Source organism: Idiotropiscis lumnitzeri, chromosome 6, assembly GCF_059441095.1.
Source record: "Idiotropiscis lumnitzeri isolate Australia: NSW breed Sydney's pygmy pipehorse chromosome 6, RoL_Ilum_1.0, whole genome shotgun sequence".
In the NCBI taxonomy this organism is placed as follows: domain Eukaryota; kingdom Metazoa; phylum Chordata; class Actinopteri; order Syngnathiformes; family Syngnathidae; genus Idiotropiscis; species Idiotropiscis lumnitzeri.
Window position 1 is genome coordinate 5,742,008 of NC_142396.1, and position 22,139 is coordinate 5,764,146.

Sequence of the window (22,139 nt, forward strand, 5' to 3'; positions counted from 1 at the left end):
GGCCCCAGGAAATTTCCTATGTTTGCCCAATGGAAAGTCAGCCCCTGCTCCGTTGGAAAAACGCGCACCCCTCCCCACAAATATAGTCATATTTAATCTACATTTGTGAGTGTTATGTTTCGGCCACAGGAAATTCTAGACTTTCGGGGCACGAGTCCAGCGGTTTTGCTATGACAGGAATCACAACACACAATTAATAAAGCTTCTTGCGTGTTCTTCTGCAGCACTGATTTACAAGTCATACTTGACGGAATTAAGATTCTTTAAAGTATCTCTCGCAGTTGTTAGGGACTGGATGACGTTGACGTCGGCTGTCCCTGGAGGTGTGTCCGAAAGCTGTGGGTTTAACATTTCTTGTGAGAAAAAGTGATGCAAACCACAAAGCTGGGGAGCATTCCTCAAGCTTCAGTGCGAGACAGCGGTGGCCTCGCATACCACGCCAGTGACTTCATTTGTCAAGTTGGTCTGGATGGAGGGAGAGGGAGCAGATTTTCTCATGGATCGAGACAATCGCGCTTGAGGACTTTTGACCCAGGATCCCCCTCCTCCCCCCAAAACATTTTCCTCTGGAAAGAATGTGCCCCCCCAACCCCCACCCCACCAAAACTGTGAGAAGGCACAGCCCAACATGATCTGTGCAGGAATTGCATTTCCACATGTGTGCTCTTCACGCTTGGCAGTGCACACGCAAACAATCACATTTGATTTTATATAACTTTAGGTTACGAGATCAATTTGCCAGAGTGGAGCACAATCGCCTTTGCAAATGTTTGCTTTTGGCGCAAATAATTATTATTTTTTTTTATCATGGACTATTTTTTCAAACAACACATAGGAGAGAATATTCATTTGTTTATTGAAAGATGAAATCAACAGCTTGTAACTGTGGAAAATACACTCATGATCCACATACCATACTACTATAAAGGCCATTGTTTTTTGCTTAATTTTGCAGAAATGAAAAATCAATTTTGTCCCACTACTACATTTCCTCAAATAGTAGCCAATCTTTTAAGACACCTTCGCAATAATGAACAACCCAATGAAAAAGACGCCTCCCGTCTCCCATTTGGAAAGAAAAACGAGCAGCCATTAGCTCAGTTTATAGATGCTACCATTCATATCAAGAAGAAATACATTTTTCAGTTCATAAACCCTGATGTAGCTAAATAAGTGTCTTCTCATAATATAACAAAAAAAATCTACCAATATTTGTGGAAATACACTTTGCGGTTTACTTTAGTTCCCACACTTGCTTGCTGCGTAAATATCTGTAAAGAAACACAAAAATAAAGCCGTTCACCTTTTATTGTGACAAATCCAATCAGTGTTTCCTTGAGAATTCTTGTCGAGGGACTACGGCTCTTCTGATCCACTCATCAGCTCAGTGGACACACCCATGTCTAGTGGGGTGTCGTCAATGAGGTGCGGCTCGTTTTCCGTCAGCGACAACTCCTTCAAGCATTTACTTAGGCTTTCCTCCTGCTCTGATTTCCCATCAGTCCCTGGCTCCAAATTCCCAGCATCCCCTGCCTTTAACGTGGTATCTGGATCCAAGGCGGAGCTCACAGCAGCCTCTGCGTCATCTGGAGATCCCTCAGCCGCTGCCACGTCTGCAAGCCTCTCCTCCGGCATGGGTGTTTGGTACGGCGTGGTCAGGTCAAGCGAAGGAGAAGACAAAGATGGGTCCTTTTCTTCACTTGGCGCTGTCTCAAAATTCACCTGGACAATCGCCTCTGCCGTTGGTTTAGGAGCGAACACACATTCTTCATTGGGCAGACATGGCGTCTGAGCCATGTCTTGCCCTAACACCACATCCACCTTCTCTGCCAGCACAGTCTGCTGAGCCGGCGTCACGTCAGAATCTCCCATCTCCGTTGTCTTATGATTCTCGGCTGGTTCCTGCTGTGAAGAATCCTGCTTCCGGATGATCTTGTTTCCCATGGTGAACCTGTAGTCATGAGATATGTCGTCTTTGTTAAATGCATCTGGATGACGTAATATGATCAATGTTGACTCTTTTGGGACATTCCTATTAGGCCTGCACAATAAGCCGGTTGAACATCGCGATTGCAATTTGCGGATGTGTAATAGTCACATCGTAGGACATGGAATGTTTCCATCTTTTTTTTTTTTTTTAGACCACGGAAACTTTTGGTTTGTTTCAAAAAAGCAGCACACTCTACTATGCTCTACGTTGTAGAGACTACACAGACCGTCTTGCTCACGCCACCCTCCTAATTTTTCTAGTTTCAATATCGCAATGTACATCGCAGCCTCCCCAAAAATCGCAATGTGAGTTTTTTACAATATCATGCCGCCCTAATTCCTATTCACTAATTCACCTACAATGGATGTCGCATCTACACACCTGTTCAACGCCATATTCTTATATTGAAAAAATATTTCAAGATAAATCATTTGAAAACATTTCCATCATCAGAACTAACCAATCACTTCAAACGCATATTAAATAGGACTCATCACTCGCCACCATTTTAAGTGCTTCTATTTCATGCCAAAAAGTTTAGATATTCTAGTAGGCTTTTCCTGTCATCTTTGTTGTCAGATCTTACAGCCCAAGCCATGCTTGCAGAGAGCTCTCACAGCATCAGAGGAATCTTGCTGTTCAAAAGAATGTCCAAGGTATTCAATTTACCACGGAAGATCGTCATCAAGTGGGGAAAAAATAGTGCACACCAGTGACATTACCAAAGTTGGTGAAAAGACAAGAAGAAAATTGGGGTTGCAGCATTTTCTGGCAAGCACAGGCTCTCTAGAACATGTGACAACAATCTCCCGTCTTCTTCATGTTTGGCCCATTCGGTAGGGTGACAAGAAGGACACAAGTTCTGCCTAGCAACAAGTGCCAGGTATTAGTGCATCTGCAACATAATTACAATTTGAGGGCAAAAACTTGAGTAGCGAAACAACAAAGAATGCTTTTAAAAAGTGTACTGGGCAGTAGGTGCCAGAACACTAGTGTTCCTGATATTGAAATGCTTGGTGCGCCGCGGTTAAACAAAGCTTACTAACGGTAAATCACTTTTTACTACAAAACTACAAAGGGTATTTAAGAGCTCAGCTTTTAGTCAAAGACAAATAGAGAGCACGCCGGTCCACTTAAGAGTTACTCCCGCTGACTTTCTTAAGTAGGCAAGTACAAGTACTGCATGACTGCACCAAAGTTGATTTTTGTTGGGATCATGATTGATTTTGATCTTGGCAACATTTAAATAGTGGAACAAAAACAGAACAGCAGAGACAAGGAATAAAAAAAAAAAATTAAAATGAGAGCAAGCCATACCATAGAAACTCGAACTGTTCACAAGTCCTAAAAGAAGAGTCCGAGTCGAATCTTGAGTCTTTTGTGGACGAGTCAGGTTGCAAGTCTCAAAAAAATATCGACTCAAGTCTCTCAAGAGAGTCTCAATCTCAGCATGGAGTAACCTGAGTATGAGGGAGTATTAACCACGACAACAAATTCGGTGAAGGAACATAGTTTCCATCCAATGCCTTTTATAAAGGAATTGTTCTACCTAAACCCAAGAATGATTTGTGGTGACTAATGCGAATAAAATTATGTGAATGTTTCTGGCTGTCAAAAATTCTCAGTCAAATTAAAAAAAAAAAATGTTGCATTATGGTCAGTTTCAGGTATTATCATAGCACACACATTACAGTTCACGTGCCAACTCCCTTGTTAGACGCCAATCATCTGGTAATTGGAAATGTTGCCTTTGATCCAAAAATCAATAATTATTGGAAGTATGCTAAGAAAGGAAATGAGACTTTGAGTTTCATCACCCTCTCTTTGTTGTCAAGAAAGGTACATCAGTACCAATTTTCAGCATCGTAACTGATTTTTATATGCGAGACCCCACACATGGGAAAAAAATCGTTAAGGGTGTTGTTGCTTTTTCGTGTGTGTTTTACTGCAGATGACTACCACAGGACATCACACATGTCCATCTACAACAATGGCAGGTCTCCTCAACCAAACGTAGTACCAAGACTGACCTCTGAGAGGTCGCATGACCTAGGTTTTATTGGAAAATAGGACAAATTAAGCATCTACTCGGCCTAAATATTTGCAATGGTAAATTAAATTTTGAACAGTTTCATCATAGATAAACTGTTACCGCTATGACTGTTTTCCGAGTAGTTGGGGAGAAAAAAACTACTTTTAACACACACAACATCAAAGGTCACTCAGGATAATCTTGTAAAAAGCATCAGTTACTCTGGATTTTGCTGACTTCAAACAGAAGGGGGGAAAATGCTCAGGTTACGCCTGACTATCTTCATAGGCATCCGATAAACCAGACCTTTGATGACTTTGATCATAAGTTGGCAAAAAAAAAAATAAAAATGAAATTCAGCCCTATCAAATGGTATGTGAGTATCCTGCATGCAATTTTTCACAATCAATACTGGTCAAATGATCAAATAGTTATAATCCCTAACAGCACCTGAGTTCTCTCAGTTGTGTCTGTTTTACTCCAAACTACCAAATGACCACGAACCGCACTTTTAGATAGGTGTACTAAATATTTATATAACACATCTTCGTTAAGAATATAAATGAAAACAATTTTAAGAAAGGTAGTTCACTGACACGAACAGAGTTCCGCACTCTGCCCCGCCCCCCTTTTTCATACTTTAACCAAAAAATGACTCCACATATCATGATCGCATATTAATCCACCCTAATTCAATTGTGAAGACAAATCTTTTAGAGGCGTGTAACCCACCTTAATGGACGCTGTCTGGCGGGCGATGGATGAATTTTCCCCGACACTCGCCTTCTCTCTGGTCTCGCGCGCGCCCCCACCGTCCTAAAAGTCTCCTCTCGGGAGCGCGCGTGCCTAGTCTCTTCAGGCTAGCGCGCGCGCTCCCGTGGACTTGTTGAAGTTCAGTCGAAAGCTTGTATTTATACAGGTTTATAGACACTAATACCAATACATTTAAAAAAAAAATTAAAGCTGCACTACGCAGCGTTTTGAGTTTCTAATCGCTACTGCCACCTGCAGCCGAAAAATGAATTTGGCTCCTTTCTTCGCGTGCACGATACATGTTCTAAATGACAATTTCGTCACTTCTTAACTTTGGAGTCGAATGAAAGCCATTTGTGAAACGCTTTTCAAGACCAGGTCCAATCTCAGTAAACTCCACTAAACAAATTTCTGTTTGAGACTCTGTGAGACAATGATGACAACGCGCATGACGTTACATCCGCAGAAAGAGTCCAGGAAATCAAGTCCAATTTCCCATTACCATTGTGAGCATCTGAAGTGTTAATCTGCTGTTGAAAACATGAGTGAGTCATAAATGGTCAAATGAAAAGGCTACCGTAAAGATATTTTTGGTAAAAATACTGCAGAGTGCAGCTTTAGTTCGATGCAACTTTGTGGTGGCCATCTGGAATTTTGTTAAAATGTGATTTTTCCCAAACAGCTGGTGTATTTCCAGGCCAGTATTGCCATCATAGCCACCTACAGCCATCCACACGCCAACAACCCACGAAACGTAAACGATTACGTTGACAAACTCCATTACGTGAACCGTTACATGTATATTAACCAAAACGGCAGAACCAAGAAAAGAGAAAATGGCTAGAATTAGTGAGTGTCCTGTATCATCATAATATCAAAAGCGCTTTGTGAAACAGCTCCAGCTGTTGCGAAATGCACTATATAAATAAAGTTGCATTGTATTGTATAATTGGAACGTGTTAAGTGTCAGACTAAAAGTACACTTAATAACTCACAATTTCAATGGGCAAATTGACTCAAAAATAGATGTGGAAATTCAAACATGATCACTGTGGGACTGGCTAGTTGATACCCATCTATGGCGTTTTGCACTATATGTTAGCATTAAACTAGTGAAAATTTCTGTGGAATATTTTGGGGTTTAATTCTCTTCAGTTTTAGAGTTTATATATCCTGCGAATGTGAGTGACAAGTGGCTAAAAGCAAGTATGCTTAGCTTCTACAACGTGATGTACAATAATCTCAAATAAGAGTGACAACAGACAGTCAGGCGTACTTTTAAAAAAGCATTTTAATAAATTAAACTCAATGCCGTGGAGCATTGGCTGTTTTCAAAACCAATGTTTTTTTTAACCATGAGTTAACAGTGTGTGTATGTGCATTGTCAAGTGAAAAAGATTTCTCGCACAAGGCGCATGGCGTCATCACCGCCTTGGTTCTCAGTCAAATGCTGCTTCTCTGTCTTCTCCATTTGCCGTGTCGTGTCCTCCTCCTCATGGGTGCTCCCAGCATAAGGCACAGTCTTCATGTCAGCTACATCCAAGTCTGTTTCTGAGACATAGGTATCATCGCATGCTGGACCCCCCTCCTCTATAGCCAACAGCTTCTCTGCCTTCTTTATTGAGAATACACTTTTTCCAGCAGCATCCTCCAGCTTGGATTGAACCTGTCGTGGAGAGGCAGGTATGCTTTTGTAATTTATTATTATTCAGTCTTAGCCGAGTTAATAATGCTCACATGTTGGAACTGGTGGGGTATACTCTGGACTGGTTGCCAGCCCTTCACAGGGCACATACCTGACAACCATTCACATTCAGACCTAAGAATAATTTGGAGTCTAATGGAGCGAACGGATGTTTTAGCATTGTGGAAGGAAGACCGATTGAAAGGATTGAAGCCAAGATTTGAACAGAGAATACTCGGAGGCAGATGCCACTATCACATTTATTTAGCCATGTTTTTTCCCTTAAATTGTGTGCATTAAATTGTATTTCATTATATTTCATTGATCGTATTCATATTAAAAGAGTCATTTAATTCTAAATAACAAAGAAACAAATCATTGCATATGACCACGTTTAACAATTAGATTGCAGTCAATAATTATGAATAACACCTACATGAATTAACTATGATAAAATTAATTAAAAATACAATTAAAAATGAGGACGAATTATTTTACTTGTTGCATTCATTCAAACATTTTTTAAATTAATTATAAATAAAATTACCCCCATAAAATAACATACTGATCATTCGTCTTTTATTTAATAATCTAATTCAATACAGTGGTCTAAACAAAACAAAAAAAAGAGGAAACTGCGTCACCTTCTGGTCGGAAAGGGGAGTGCATTGGGAGCATCCAAGAGATGCCGCAGCCGCTTCTACCAGCTCTTTTTCGTTCATGCAATAAAGAACAACCCTAGAAAAAACAAATATTAACAATTATAACATTTCGAAACGACTTTGACGCATTATCAAAGTTGATTCGCTGACATGAGCTACCGCGCGGATTTCTTCTTCTTCTTCATTCTTGTGGTCTGAAAGGTTTGCTTTCCCTTCACCTCGGCGTCGTTTTTTCTGGACATCCACGACGGCAAAGCGCGGCGTCGGTCACACATGTTTTTGTTGTCGTCGTTTTCCTCTTTTGTTGTTTATACGGAAGCATTTGCTATTTCCAACTTTGGGCTTCGGGCTTCTTGTCCGAAGGTAAAGGCGGAAGGAAAACAAACTCACATTACTACTTTGTAGTGACTACAAAGGAAGTGATTCACGCGGATGCGGACGTATCTGCAAACGTCATTTCCGGTCGCCATATCTTTTTATTCATTTAATTCTCTTTTCTGATAACACTTCAAATGTACAAAACATCGGCATTGTGCATTGTTAACACAAGACAGAAAAGGTAACACCCAAGGCTCAAGGAAGTGTCACAAAGCAATACAAAAGATCGAATACATTAATATGTAAAACAAACATTTAATGTCGTATTTGGTGCATCTATTTTTAGAAAAAAAATGTTTTCAGAGAATGATAAGCGTGTTTATTACGAGGTCATGTGATGATTCTTTCACAGAAATACCATGCATTCTTTTTACAAAACAGAAAGATTGGGCAAATTAGGGAACGGCCAGTCGTACCAATCTTCCCAGAAGGTATTAACAAATTTACAGTCTTTAAATAGGTGTTCAGTTGTTTCAATGTTTTCATCACAGAATAAACTGCTGTTATAGTCCAAATTAAAGCGATTTCTTAAAAATTCAGAAGATGTGTATATCATATTGAGAATATTGGGGCAGTCATTACCTCCCTGTTTTTTTCACACTATATATAATAACTATGTTTTCTAATTTTTGTCAAGACATTTGAAACTGATTTTTTATTTAAAATCTATTTCCCCCTGACCTTTTGGCGTATCAGACAGAAGTACTCGATTTGGTGAGTAGATGGCAGTGTGAGACCACGGGTGAGCCCGAGACGTCATTTTCTCCTTGCGGATGAGAACTGATTTACAACGATCTCCAGTGTCGCTGGCCTCTACCTCACACTTTACCCTGTTTTCAGATATACATATATATGTTGTTTGGCGCCGTAATTGTGTAATTAGAACAGCAAAGTCTGCATCACTCAAATGCACACACCGTCACACGCCTGGTTCGTCTGTTGCTGTTTTCTGTGCATATTTACGGAGGTTTCTACTTCCACATGGACATTTGTCATATTTTACTTTTTTTTTTGCTTAACCAAAAACAACCGAATCACAACTCAGAGTTAAACATTGATTACATTTGTATAGTATACACACACACACACATATATATATATATATATATATATTTATATATATATACATATAGATAGATAAATAGATAGATATATACATATATATACATATACATATATATATATATATATATATATATATATATATATATATATATATATATATACATGTACATATATATATATACATATATATATATATATATATATATATATATATATATATTAGACATTCTGTGGGAGCCTGACCAACTATACAATATACATACAATAAAAATATAAAAATAAGTGAAATAAAAAAAAATAAAAACTGTGGCTTTTTGCTCCAAAGCGCTCAGTCAGTCAGTGAGGCCTTTTAATTACACCGCTAAAGCCCCTCGCGACAAGTGCTTAGGACTTGATTGCAACGAGCAGCTTTGCATATTGGACTAAATTAAAGAGTGAAGAAGGAAAAGGGGAACGAAATACTGGGTCCTTCTCATTGAAAACTACTCATGACATAATTTAAATATTAAACTGTTTTTTTTTTGTTTTTTGTTTTTTTTTTGTAAATGTATATCTGACAAGAGCGCTCCAACACTGACCTAAATTTTTTCCCTCCATTAACTCTTTTTGGCACCAAACACCTGAAAAAGTCAACATATTCTACATAATCCTTCACCTAATTAGCATCGGCACATTGTCCTCATACTAAAAACTAGTTAAGATGAAATACAAAAGTGAAAATCTGAAAGAAACCCGAAGCAAAGTGCTGCACGGTTGCTCATCCTTCTCCAGGCTTGCTGCCACATGCACAGATCAGGCTGACAGGCTGTCAATCTAAGAAGATTTCTGCTTGCTCCCCCACTCCAAATTTGTGGGTCAAACATGATCGGGAAAAAAAATTTAATCTAAATCTACGGACATGACATCATGATTCCTTGCTGTCAAATGTTTGGTTACAGTTTTCCATTGCATAAAGAATATGTTGATGTCTGAGGACCTACAGGGGACATCATAAAAAAATGTTGACTGTAAAAAATGTTTTCTCATCATACTTAATGATAATTATATTTTTATATTTGCCTTCATTTTGACTGCCTACACAGTAAAATTCATGGAGTACATTTTACTCTAAAAAGACTATACTTGGTCCCAGTAAACATATTCAGTGAACATTTTCCTCTGAGAATTTTAATAGAGTAAATGTACAGTACAAAATTGAACTGTGGACCTACCAAAGGGCTGAATTCCACAACCCAAAAAATCTTTTGTGAGCTGCCTATTTCTCCAAATGTGTCCGTACACAAGCTGTTATGAATTTGATGAATTGTGATGTAACAGTGGGGCTAATTGACATAATCCTGCCCAGGCACAGGGGTAATTTGGCAGGTCGGCTGGGATAAGATGGATAATTTTGAAGGAGGCCAAGCAGAGCTGCAGTGTTAGCAGAGATTAGCACGAGCTAGCATGTTTGGCAAAGAAAAAAAACCGCAGCAATTTCATTACAGCGCCATTTTTCTTAATTACGAACATCACAAAATGTTTTTGGTGACGCTGCAATATGGATTCTTGGCATTTTAATTGTAAATTGGGTTATGTGCGTGGTCACAGAGTTGTGTATTGACATATATTGTTTAGTGACCTGAGTTGAACCGAACAACCTGCAGGTCAAAAGGTAAAGAAAAAAAAAAAAAGAGAAGAGTCACTTTCCTGTGGCTTCCCCCCAACTGGTGGCTAGCAGACTAATCTTTCCGTTCGTCTTCTGGGGCTTAACTCCACTTTTGATTACGGGTCTCCACCATTGGCCATCTGGCCCACAAACGCTGGTGATTGGCCATATGGCGCTCAGCACGCAGATTTAGGAATTTCAGCGTGCTTTAAATTAAACGGGGTGTCTCGGTTTGTGGTTGAAGTCCTTAAGGACAAGAGATTTGATGATTTGCTCAACGCAACATTCAAAAACACCAAATGAAAGTCTCATGACTAGAAAAGAAGAAGTGGACTCCCTTTCAAGTGTTCCACTCAGCGTCAAGACAACAATTAACATTGTCTTGTCTACGGTAAACACAAGTGATTGCAAAGTAAATGTTTTTGGTGGGATTGAATTCCCAAAAAAACAACCTCTAAATATGAAGATTGAACTGTTTTTTGAAAGACTGAAAGTGACACACACATATTTATGATGAGTAGTTATTGCAGCCAGAGAGATTACGAATGGAGTTTAGCTGTGTTGCATGTCAAAATCTATGCAGGATTGTTTGTGTTGGTGATTCTCAGGACGGGTTAAGATGACGCTTATGTGAGAAATCATGGGGATTATTAAGAAATAAAAGTGGAAGTAAACATCTAGTGACGGCAAAGCACTATTGGGGCTACACTAAAAAGAAAAACAACAATACAAATAAAAAAATAAATAAACATTTTCTGAGATTTTTTAAAAATTATTTCACGAGAATTAACTTGTAATATTCAGAGAAAAATGTATTGATATCAGGAGCGCTTTGAAAATCATTTTTAAGAAAATAAATCCTTACTAGTCGTAGTTAATTTTACCTGGATAAAATCAAGAAAAGACATATTGAAATGATAACTTTAGTAATATTACATCAGTATTTCCTAATTTTAATATTTTGCCACCATTCTTGCAATATCACAACTTTTTTCATCTTCTCATTATGGCTTTATTCTTTTCAGACTGCAGCTTCATTTGTTTGGACTTTATTCTCATTACTTTGCAATTTTAACGTTGACCTTGAGCTACAAATTTTGTCTCCAAATTGCAACTTTTTCAATTACAACTTTATCGTCATAATATTATAACTACATTCCTGTAAAATCATTTTTCTTTGTATCAAACATTCAACTCAGTGATTTTTCTTTTTTAGTTTTCAAATATTCCAATTTTGTTCTGTAACATAATATAATTCATCAGTTTATATAATACTCCTCCTTAAAACACCTCTAGCACTGATTTAATACATTAAAACAGTCGCTGTTTCAAAATCAGACATCTAATCAAATCATCGTAATAAAAGCAAGTCAAAGTGCAGAAATGTTCCGGGTGTGTGGAAGGATCTCATCATGAACAAGAACCCAAAGCTGCAGGGATTTCCTGCTGCTCCCGATGATGATGGCGTGCTAATGACTTTCCCTCAGAAGCCATTTAGACAGTCTGTTGTGTTTTAGTTCGGCAGCATAGCGGCGCAAACGCTCACACGATGTACTTTTATATAAAAGTATAAGAGTACAAGATACCAGACAAAAACTGCTGCGAGTTGTGACTCAACCCCGTTAAAAGTAATCCACACAGACTAAATCAGATAATGATAACAATTTGCACATTATATACTTAACCGCATTATAAGATCTTAATCAAATGAATTACTGTAATCTCCTGCTATTATGCTGTGTTGTCATCCCTTAAATCTGAAAAAAAACCAAGCCTGACTAACAAAGGAGTTTGGAAGTAGATAATTGTTACTAAAAAGTATATATTTTTTTTTTTTTTAGAAATCCCTGCCTCAAATGAGGGGTGCACAACAATCATGGTGGGCAGACGCGCCCCCCTATGGCCCACTCTTGGTGACCGGCTAGTAGAAGAGAATAGATAGATTATGGGTAATATATTTGTACAGTTTTATGGAACAAATATTTGAATTTAAGTTGCCAGGTAGTGCTTCTGATAGTGTAGGGCAAGAAATATGGCATAGACCAGGGGTGGGCAAACCTTTTGATTGGTGGGCCACAATGGGTTCTAAATTTTGACAGAGGGGCCGGACCAGGAGCAGATGGATGGAGTGTTCATCTGAGAAAAAAATACATTTAATTTTAAATGAAGCTGTACAAAAGCATTACAACAATATAAATGTCTTTGAAAAACCATAGCATTTATAAAATAAAACATTAAGAAGGTTTAGTTATTTAATTTGCTTCAAGTTCGGTGGGCCGGATTAAAACGTTTAACGGGGCCGCATGTGGCCCCCGGGCCGTAGTTTGCCCACACCTGGTTTAGACACTTTAATTGCTCTCGTGGGCCTAAAAAATGTGTGATGTGCTGGGCAGGATCTGGTCCTCTCACCTTGATTTTGACACCTTAAAAAGCATACGCGTTGTCACTACAGGACTGTATAACGCGGTATTCCTCATGCTTTCCTGCTGTTGCGTTGGCTCACACAGGGGGCTTCAAGCAATGCACCACATTTCCGGCATCCACACAGGAAGAGCTGGAGGAAGCAGGATTTTGTCTCACTTTTGATCCCTGAGTTCATCAGCGTCTGCTTTCTAGGCACCTGATTACATCACACCCAGCAGGCAAGACACCATTGGGAGGGGGTTGCCGTGGCGACGGCACTTGTTCTTAATGCCTCTTGGCTTACTCCTTTTTTGAACTTTGTCTGCTTTCGCTCACGTCAAGAGCGGATCGCTCACGGTGGCAGCTGCAGTGTCACAGCTGGCGTTCGTAGAAACTATCGACAAGTCCAACACACTTTGTCGCGACTTTTCAAATGTCATCCGGCTCACATCGCGTCGCTTTTAAATTGATGCATCTCAAAGTGACGTCTACTACATCTTGCAATGATGGCACATACTGCTCGATGTGAAAAACTGTTGTCTGTTCCTCACTGCCACCAGGATGTACCCCGGTGCCTGTTTTTTAAAAATATGGACAAAAGGTTTAATAAATGAGGGACGACCGTCTTGTTGCACGTGCGTGATGATCTCTCTCTCCCTCAAGCTCCAGTTCGGTCTAGTCTTAAACCTTTCTTGTGGCATCCTCCTCCTCCTCCTCCTTTCCCTCCTCTTGCACTTCATCTCTTCACCGATGCGCTGATTCAATCGCTTGACTTGTCTGATGTGTGAGCTTCAGTTGTCCCCAGCAGGGAGCACATCTGCTGGAGTGGGAGATTATTTGGAGGGAAACTAGTCTTCACATCGACATTAACTTAAACATGTCGATTGTCGCTCGAGTTTTCACATAAAAGCCAACAAAACTCCCAGCAGAGACAATGAATGTAGGTGAGTAACATTCATTATATACATATAAATATTTTTTGGTACAACTCGAATAGAGCAGTATCTAGTTAATTGAATAGTAGTGTTGTACGTCTTGAGCTCACGCTAAAGTGTTACATTACAGTGTTTGCCTTTTTTTTTTTTAAATAAGACAAAAAAAATTGTCACTTGTTAAAAAAACTAAAGAAGACGTTCTTGTTCATGTTATTGTGGTTTGTTGTGCAATATGCAGCTCTGTATAATATTAGGAGACTACTGCAAAAATAAGAGGAATTCAACTTTTGGTATCAGGACGAATCAAATATTAATAATAATAATAATAAATTAATTAAAAAATGCGGGAAGACGTCCACTCCGACAAAACTGCAAACTGCAACCAAACTATCACGAGGAACATCATCGATGCATCGCTTTTATTGACTCTTAATCGACAGTAAAAGTGCACATAAAAGTGTCACCATATTTTGGGTTTCCCTGAGGCATGATTCAGAACGCTTGCTTTGAGTTTAAATAACGCTGAGCGCATCATTGTGATGTTCTTGAAAAGTTGTGATGTGCCTGTGCCTTGCAGTGGGTCAAGATCACGCACGCTCTGTGGCAGCAAGGCGCAGCACATTTCAGCACCCTCGGGCTCTTTGCTCTATTTGGGTCAGATTTTTACGTAATGGACACAAATGTGGAACAGAGTGTGATTGCTTGGCCCTTTTGATGTTTTTTGCTGTCTTTGCGCATGAGGCTCATCTAAGGAGGCATGCAACATTGCAACTTGAGAGTTGTTCTTAAGGGGAAGGTCAACCCAGAAAAATGTGGTGCAATAAGATGTTCCATGGGCCTTCACTTATTTGCCATTACCTGAGCCGTGTGCTGTGATTTGATTTTCACTCGACAGAAGTGACAAAATGGCCGCTCCTTGAGATGGCTTTTACTGTTTATCTCATATTTCGCTAACAACATTGATCAGAATGTCATGTTTTGACTAGAATCTTTTTGGGGGGGACTTTCCGTTTAAGACTGAGTACAACAGCCAAGTTACAGTAAATGAATTGATGTACAACAAGTGCAATACAGAATCTGAATTCCCTTTATTGTCATTATACTGAGTGGACAACGAGATTGAGGCAACAACATCAGCTAAGTTTGACATCTCTCCATAAGGAGTACAGTACAACCACGGAATTTGACGACTCGTCATACGAGTACACAACAACAGCGACATCATTTAGCGCAGTAGAAAAGAGCTTCGCACACTGCCTCACAGTTCTAAGGTCCTGAGTTTGAATCTCGGCCCTGGCCTTCCTTTGTTGAGTTTGCATTTTACGCCGGCTTCCTTTCACATTTTTCCAAAAAATGCCTGTTCGTTCCATTGATGACTCTAAATTGTCCAAAGAAGTCCACTGCGATTGATAAGCGATCAGTTCAGGGAGTACCCCACCTCTGGCCCAAACTCAGCTGGACTACGCTTCATCTTACCCATGCCTACAATGAGGATAAGCGCTATAGAAAAATGGGTGGATGGATAATAAGGGGGGAAAAAAAGGAAACAGGGTGAGGCTTGAGCAAGCAGATGGCACAAGTGTTGCGTGTTTATTCCTCCTGCTGGATCCCGGCCTGTTATATACATTCAGAGCCAATGACAACAAGTGGAGACACACAAATCCAGCTAAGTGCTGTCTGGCTTTCCTTTATTCCCGGCCTGTCCTCACGCGCTGTCTGTGCCCTTCTTTTACAGTCTGGATGCTTCTCCTTTTCATTGAGGAGGGATTTGCTCGGGCTCAAAAGACTGCAGGTAAGATAGCAAACTGCTTACATTTTTCAAAAGAGATGCACACTATCATACACGTCCCATGATTTGTCTTTTTAGATCTATTGTAATGAGTGGAAAAGCGCTATACGAGTGAAAGAACATTTCCCATTTTCAGTGAGATGCTGTAGGCCCCTTTATAAAATAATAGAAATGTCCAAAAGTATTGAAACGGCAAGGTTGTTGTTGGACACTGTAGTTGTCGACGTACGGAAACCGTGTGAGATAAATTCCAGGAACTAGATTTTGAGTCACAAAACTGTAGTTCTGTCCGGGCTTTGTGTGCTCCGTGTTGTTGTGCAGACGGTGGCGCCGCATCCAAAGGGCTCAAACCGACTCCGAGGCCACCACGTTCTCGGCACTGCGGGAACTGGATACGGAACGCAGACGGCGGCAGCTTTAGCTCCCCAAACTACCCCAACACCTACCCTCCCAACAAGGAGTGCCTGTATGTGTTAGAAGGTAAATATACAGGATTAGACTAAAAAAAACAAATGCAACAGAATTTCATGTGCACAAGCAAATGTGTCAAAGACAATCGGTTAAAACTGATGCTAAATTAACAGAAGTTTCATCCCAAATACGAGTGAATAGGTGAATTTAAAATTTTTATTTTTTTTAAAAAAGTTGGCACCACCGCCGCCCCAACAAAAACAAACAAAAAAAAACAGACAAACAAAAACAAACTTGCAATTAATTGAATTGAAACATCCTGATGTAAAATTTGAGGACACTAATGTCAGGGAAAGGCTACTAGAACTTTATAAAATCCTAATGAGAGGCACTTCAAATGGTGCTGGGTCTGTTAACATGAGTTGGAATCTGATTGGTTAATTCTGAACTCAAATAATGATCCGTGCGACTCACTCTTCCACCAGCGCTCCCCCGGCAGAGGATCGAGCTGCAGTTCAACAAATCCTTCTACATCGAGGCGTCCTTCGAGTGTCGTTTCGATCACATCGAGGTGCGCGACGGCCCCTTCAGTTTCTCGCCGCTCATCAATCGCTTCTGCGGCGCCACCTGCCCCGGCCTGGTTCTCTCCAGTGGACGCTTCATGTGGATCCGCTTTTATAGTGACGAAGAACTGGAGGGGATCGGTTTCTCCGTCCGCTACAGCTTCACGGCAGGTGATCACTTTATTTCCGTCGTCTTATACTCAAAAACATTTATGATTCTCTCTTTATTCTTTCACAGTTCCCAACAAATACAAATCATTTAGTCTAGTTGATTATTCTGATTATCCTTCTTTATCTTTGCCTTTTCTGTCCTAACTCCAGTTACGTATCTGGAAGTCTCCCCTCACCACTTCCACCTTTGATTTTCCTTTCTGATTCTAGCATCCTTCTACTGAAAAAAAAAACAGCATCCCTTCAAGAATGTAGTCGAGGCTTGATGCATTAATGCAGGCGTGGGCAAACTCCGGCCCGGGGGCCACATGCGGCCTGTTAAACGTTTTAATCCGGTCTGCCGAACTTGAAAAAAATTCAATGAATAAACCTTGTTAATGTTTTATTTTCTAAATGCTGTGGCGTGTCAAAGACAGATATATTGTTGAAATGCTTTTGCCCATTTTCATTTCAAATTAAATGTATTTTTTTTTCTCCGGTGAGGTGAGCTTACCAAAACACTCCATCCACCTGTTCCTGGTCCGGCCCCTCTGTCAAATTTTAGAACCCATTGTGGTCGGCCAATCAAAAAGTTTGACCTCCCCTGCATAAGAGGATACTTTTCCCACTATTTTTGTTATCCCTCCCCAGTCATTAACTGAACATAGATAATCCTCTCTAGCTCTCTACCATATGCTGCCTATTCTCACCACAGATCACACTGCCAATCTGCGAAAACTCAAATGTGTTCTCTTTTTTCCATCCAAAGATCCGGAGTTCTATCTGCATATCGGGGGCCTGCTAAACCCCATCCCAGGTACCTTTTCAATACTTATCGTTACATTAAAACAAAACGATGAGACTCATCGATCTTCCTCCTCTAGATTGTCAGTTCGAGCTGGCCGGGGCTGACGGCCTGATCCGATCCAGCCAAGTGGAGGAGGAGTATAAGGTCAAGCCTGACCAGGCCGTGGACTGCATCTGGACCATTCGCGCCCCGACGAACAACAAGGTGCAACCACTGACCGGTTTTGGTTCGCAATTCACAAAGTAACGAACAAAACAATTTTGTGACATGTATGCTAAACTGTCTCATTTAATTTGCAGTAGCTAATCAGGGATTGCGACATTTCTAATGCCCTCGTGGGCACACTCATAGTAGGCAATTATTATGATGGTAACATTTTGATATTAATAAGATGCTTTTCCTGATTGTTAAAGTGGACGATGATGAATCACAAACCTGAGCTCTTCCCTGTTGTCGTTTGGTGTTTTAGATTTACCTGAGATTCCTGGAGTACCAGATGGAGAACTCCAACGAGTGCAAGAAGAACTTTGTGGCTGTTTATGATGGAAGCAACGCCATCGAAGACCTCAAGGTCATTCACGGACTTGGTTTAAACCAGTGTACAGACGTTTGGAGAACACTGGATTTCTGAATGGCAAATATCCAGATTGCACCACGTGTAAACAAAATCTTACATGTCACCTAAGTAAGGCAGAATGATTGAGGAAACCAAAAATGGGAAATGACCGTGTCACTCTGTTGCAGTCAGTTTGTATATGTGCGGGAGTTTATAACCTGGTCTCTCTCTCTTTAAAGCAAAAAAAAAAATGTTGCTATATTGGTTGCAGGCCAAGTTTTGCAGCACTGTGGCCAATGACATCATGCTGGACACGGGCGTTGGCGTGGTGAGGATGTGGGCGGACGAGAGCAGCCGACTCAGTCGCTTTCGGATGTTGTTCACCTCTTTCGCTGACCGTGAGCTGACGATTATTACTCATGATTTGCGAGCTTTGTGACGTGGAAGTTTGGGTTCAAACCATCACGTCATCAACCTGTGGTTATTCTAGTTATCCATTTATATGTGGGGAGTACGCAGAATGTGAGCAGCAAAAGCGCAATATTACCTAACATGAGATGGATAAAGTTTATTTATTCTGTTTAAGTCTTAGTCAACAAACACTTAAAATAAAAACACAGTTTCTCTCTCTCTCTCTCTATCTATCTATATATACATATATATATAAAATATATATATAAATATATATAAATAAAATATTGTGCTATATGCATTTGTGTTGCAGCTCCATGTGCAGGCAGCACATTCTTCTGTCACAGTAATATGTGCATCAACTCTTCTCTGGTGTGCAACGGTATACAAAACTGCGTCTTTCCCTGGGACGAAGGCAACTGCAAAGGTCAGCCTTTGGATTTTTATTTGTTGAAAAATTATCCTTATAGTCATTTGATCATCTAACCTGCTGCCATGTTTTGTTGTGGAGGAGGACCAAACAAAGGGAAGCAGGAGGGCAGGGTGGACTGAACAAAATTATTTATGAACAAAAACACTTGCAGAGGTACTGTGGAAAACTCAAAAACAGAGTCCTCAAATTCAAGGCTAAGTAAAGTAACAAATAAATATTAGAGTGCAAAAACACGGACCAGGACGTCTAACAAAGACTTGAGCCGGCAACACTGACAATGACCTGACAAAGACTGACGAAAGCAGGGCACTAAATACAAACAAACTGACGAGACAATGACGAACACCTGGACGAGACACAAGTGGCTGAATGAGCTGATTGGCAGACACAGTGGACGGGGATGACAAGCACAGGTGGACACGATAAACTAACAAGACACCCAAAGGAACACCAGGAAAAAACCTGAAACAAAATTTTAAACCAAAATCAACCAAAACAGATCATGACACACTCTTTTTATTCATTAATTTTTGCATAGTAAATGAATTGGCAGACATTAAGTTATACTTAATCATGTGCTTTTTCAGTTGTTGTTTTTTTTAAAACTAATTATACTAGTAGGAGTAATTTGTATTTTTGAATAATCATACATTTTTTTCTGCTTTAGTTATAACTAAAAATAAAAAGAACTTTTTCTCCCTTTTTTTGCGTAATTTGTATTTTTTTTTCTTTATCCGTGATTGTTTCCACCACATTTTTTTTATTTTTGCTTTTTGCAATGCTTTTCTGTTTAATTTTATTTTATTATTTTACGCAGTGAAATGCTGAGTTACACGTATGACAGTAACGAGACTCATACACAGTGGCGCAAAAAGTATGTATGCGGCAGAGGGGCGCCACACTCGAGGGGGCGCCAAAGCGATGGGAGGAAAATAATTTTAGAGTGGCCATTTTATGTATTAAACAGCTGTTTGTTCGCGGGTATGGTTTGCTCTAATCGCGAATACTAATAGAGGCAAGTCACTCATAGGCCCCCCTCTGCTCCGTAACTGCCACCGGCGCCCCCCCCCCTCCTGCGCGCCGCGCGCACACGCAGACACAGACAGAGACCAGTGCGCGCGCACTCGAATACGCGAGCTGCGAGTGTTTACAATTCAAACGTCTGATGATGCAAAATAGAAAGTGCTCAGCGGCACAAAACCGAAAAAGAAAGAGGAAGAAAGATTATGCAGGCATGAAAACGAATTTTTCAAAGTGGTTCAAAGAAAGTAGGTAAATTGTAAAATGAGACTTTGTGGGTTTTTTTGATAAGCAGTGATTTTTTTTCTTGGAACTCTGTCCTTTCAGCCCAGAATTTAAGAAGGCAGTTACTTTTTCACTGCACTGTCAGTCCAGCTTCTTATTCCATTGTATTGATAGACTTAATGAAGTGTCCATTGAGTGTAATGGAGCATCCCTTTCTTTTGTCACACAGAGAAGAAACAGAAAGGAATCTTCCAGCACATGACGAGAACTCACAGCACGGTGATCTGTGTGTCCACCGGTATAGTCATGCTGCTCCTCGTAGTCTCCATCTTGGTACAGATTAAGCAGCCGCGCAAGAAGGTGATCGCATGAGCTCATTTTCAAATGCTGAATGATGTATATTTACATTGGTGTCCTCATGTATAAATACTGACTGTGTGTCTTACGTTTTAGGTGTTGGTACGCAATAATAACTTGTTCCAGCGTGGGGACTACCACTCACCATTGGAGCCTCCTCACTATGAACTCTTGACCCTCAAAGAAAAGGTTAGTGTGCTAAACTCAAGACGGGGATTATTACACTCATTTTTAAGGGAGAATTAAGCAATTCGCATTCCATGATCGATACTTGAACTTCATAACACCTGAAGTTTGACGGATAGTGAACAATTCTTCAGACAGAGGCCAAACGTTTGCTTTAAGATGTTTGCTGTCATTCCTAGCTAAATTCTGAACATAAAACAAAGAGAATGACACGATGAGTATCTAACCAAACCGTATAACTCCTGAAATTCTACCAGCTTAATGATAACACACAACGCAAAACACAATAGATGGGCTAATAAAACTAGTATCAATGTTGGGGTTTTAAGTAGCAAAAGTATGTCAATGTATTGTTTGCCATGAGAGAATTCAAATGCACTCAAACCTTTAACATTTCAGACATCCCTAAAAGGCACCACTGTTTAGTGGATTGGCATTAAAAAAGTGAAATAAAAAAAAAATGCTGACATGTGAGTGGTGTTTATTTAATAGAAGCTCTCGGGAGACCTGGGAGATCTTTCAGAGGAGCTTCAGTCTCTGCAGGCCTTGAGGAGGTCATCTTCTTCAGGCTCGCGCTGCGTTCATGAGCACCACTGTGGTTCTCAGGCCTCACTTAACTCCATCAAAGGCTCTCAAGGGGCGGCCCGCGGCTCTTCGGAGCTCACCTCGATCCGAGGTGACGTCCAGAGGGCTCCGCCTCCCCTGCATGACTCCGCCAGCACCCTGCGCAAGAAAAGCTGGCCTAGCGTCAAAGCCACCGCCGGCCTCCGCATGCAGTACAGCCTGGCGGAACAACACCATCGAGTTGTGGAGGACCACGAAGATGAACACGGGGTGGGGGACGGCGCCGGCTATGACGTCTACGTACACAGGGCTGCCAATAGAAGAGGTCGCTACGAGATGGCCCAGCAAAGATCTTTATCCATGGACTTTTAATAGAACTTAACGCACTAGAACTGTAACACTACAATGTATCAGCCTTCACTGTTTTGCTTCTGTGTGTTAAGTTTGCATTAATTTAATTAGCCAGGTTTACATACAGACTTGTTTTGGTCATTCCGATTAAAATCATTCTGATTGCAGATCAATGGTCAACTGTTTATATGTGACGTCATCTAGTCTGATCGGCCATTTATTTACGTGTCACTCCACTGAATAATAACAGCAATTTCACAGCCGCGTAATACGCACAGAGCTCATGATATATCAAAACAGAGAGCAGTTCATTTTAGGACAGCCGTTTAGATTATTTTTACAGTTTTATTAAAAGGACAGCTTGATGAAAAATGACCGCACGGTTTCTGCCCAAAGAGCTTTGGACACACTCACATACATTCGCATCCATTTATTTGTCAATCTATTGTACAGTTAAGTACAGCAGCAGGAGCACGGAGGCTGCCTGCCACTGATTTAACGCTTAAAACGACAAAGGTTTTCATTTGAAGTTTCTTATTGCTTACAGAATGTCGCTCCTCATTGTTACCAAGGGTAGAACTCAATCTAAATCGCTCGCTTACTCCGGTCTATAAATGCGAGTCGTCGTTGTTGTCTTCTTCTTTGTTCAATGGTGGATTACGGCTCTTTGGTGCATAGCGCCACCTATTGCACAGGAAGCGCAATGGACTCAACTCTGCTTGTATTCAGCTCCATGAACCAACATACGAGACAGGCATGGCTTGTGTC

The 22,139-nt window shown here is 40.4% G+C and overlaps 3 protein-coding genes across 5 annotated transcripts; 1 reads left to right on the forward strand and 2 right to left on the reverse strand.

Annotated features, from left to right (window-relative positions):
• Nucleotides 1–839: 839 nt before the first annotated feature.
• On the reverse strand, nt 840–4,960 carry LOC148334802 (uncharacterized). The gene is made up of 2 exons (XM_088298421.1): nt 4,755–4,960; nt 840–1,951 (listed from the first exon to the last, which is right to left on the reverse strand). The coding sequence occupies exon 2, from the start codon at nt 1,942–1,944 to the stop codon at nt 1,357–1,359; it is 588 nt and encodes a 195-aa protein (XP_088154547.1). The 5' UTR covers nt 1,945–1,951; nt 4,755–4,960; the 3' UTR covers nt 840–1,356.
• A 1,088-nt stretch (nt 4,961–6,048) lies between these two features.
• Nucleotides 6,049–7,536, reverse strand: LOC148334803 (uncharacterized). 2 transcript variants are annotated; one of them, XM_088298426.1, is made up of 3 exons: nt 7,340–7,536; nt 7,104–7,197; nt 6,049–6,441 (listed from the first exon to the last, which is right to left on the reverse strand). In XM_088298426.1, exons 1-3 carry the CDS (start codon nt 7,441–7,443, stop codon nt 6,160–6,162), a joined length of 480 nt encoding a protein of 159 aa, XP_088154552.1. In that variant the 5' UTR covers nt 7,444–7,536; the 3' UTR covers nt 6,049–6,159. The 2 variants fall into 2 exon arrangements, with proteins under 2 accessions (XP_088154552.1, XP_088154550.1); XM_088298424.1 differs by having other exon boundaries at nt 7,281–7,536.
• A 5,415-nt stretch (nt 7,537–12,951) lies between these two features.
• Nucleotides 12,952–21,538, forward strand: neto2b (neuropilin (NRP) and tolloid (TLL)-like 2b). Of its 2 annotated transcripts, none has more exons than XM_088298415.1 (12): nt 12,952–13,556; nt 15,283–15,339; nt 15,658–15,816; nt 16,233–16,481; nt 17,230–17,277; nt 17,345–17,472; nt 17,738–17,839; nt 18,096–18,222; nt 18,549–18,662; nt 20,143–20,273; nt 20,367–20,459; nt 20,949–21,538. In XM_088298415.1, the coding sequence occupies exons 1-12, from the start codon at nt 13,547–13,549 to the stop codon at nt 21,390–21,392; spliced, it is 1,662 nt and encodes a 553-aa protein (XP_088154541.1). In that variant the 5' UTR covers nt 12,952–13,546; the 3' UTR covers nt 21,393–21,538. The 2 variants fall into 2 exon arrangements, with proteins under 2 accessions (XP_088154541.1, XP_088154542.1); XM_088298416.1 differs by having other exon boundaries at nt 12,952–13,552.
• The last annotated feature ends 601 nt before the right edge of the window (nt 21,539–22,139 follow it).

Excerpts from the sequence above, each read along its gene's own strand:
- LOC148334802 (XM_088298421.1), bottom strand. The coding sequence starts at position 1,944 with ATGGGAAACAAGATCATCCGGAAGCAGGATTCTTCACAGCAGGAACCA.
- LOC148334803 (XM_088298424.1), bottom strand. The coding sequence starts at position 7,396 with ATGTGTGACCGACGCCGCGCTTTGCCGTCGTGGATGTCCAGAAAAAAC. Across the intron at positions 7,198-7,280 it reads AAGAAGAAGAAATCCGCGCG|GGTTGTTCTTTATTGCATGA; the intron begins GTAGCTCATGTC and ends TGTTTTTTCTAG. Across the intron at positions 6,442-7,103 it reads CTCCCCTTTCCGACCAGAAG|GTTCAATCCAAGCTGGAGGA; the intron begins GTGACGCAGTTT and ends TCTCCACGACAG.
- neto2b (XM_088298415.1), top strand. Across the intron at positions 15,340-15,657 it reads TCGGGCTCAAAAGACTGCAG|ACGGTGGCGCCGCATCCAAA; the intron begins GTAAGATAGCAA and ends GTTGTTGTGCAG. Across the intron at positions 16,482-17,229 it reads CCGCTACAGCTTCACGGCAG|ATCCGGAGTTCTATCTGCAT; the intron begins GTGATCACTTTA and ends TTCCATCCAAAG.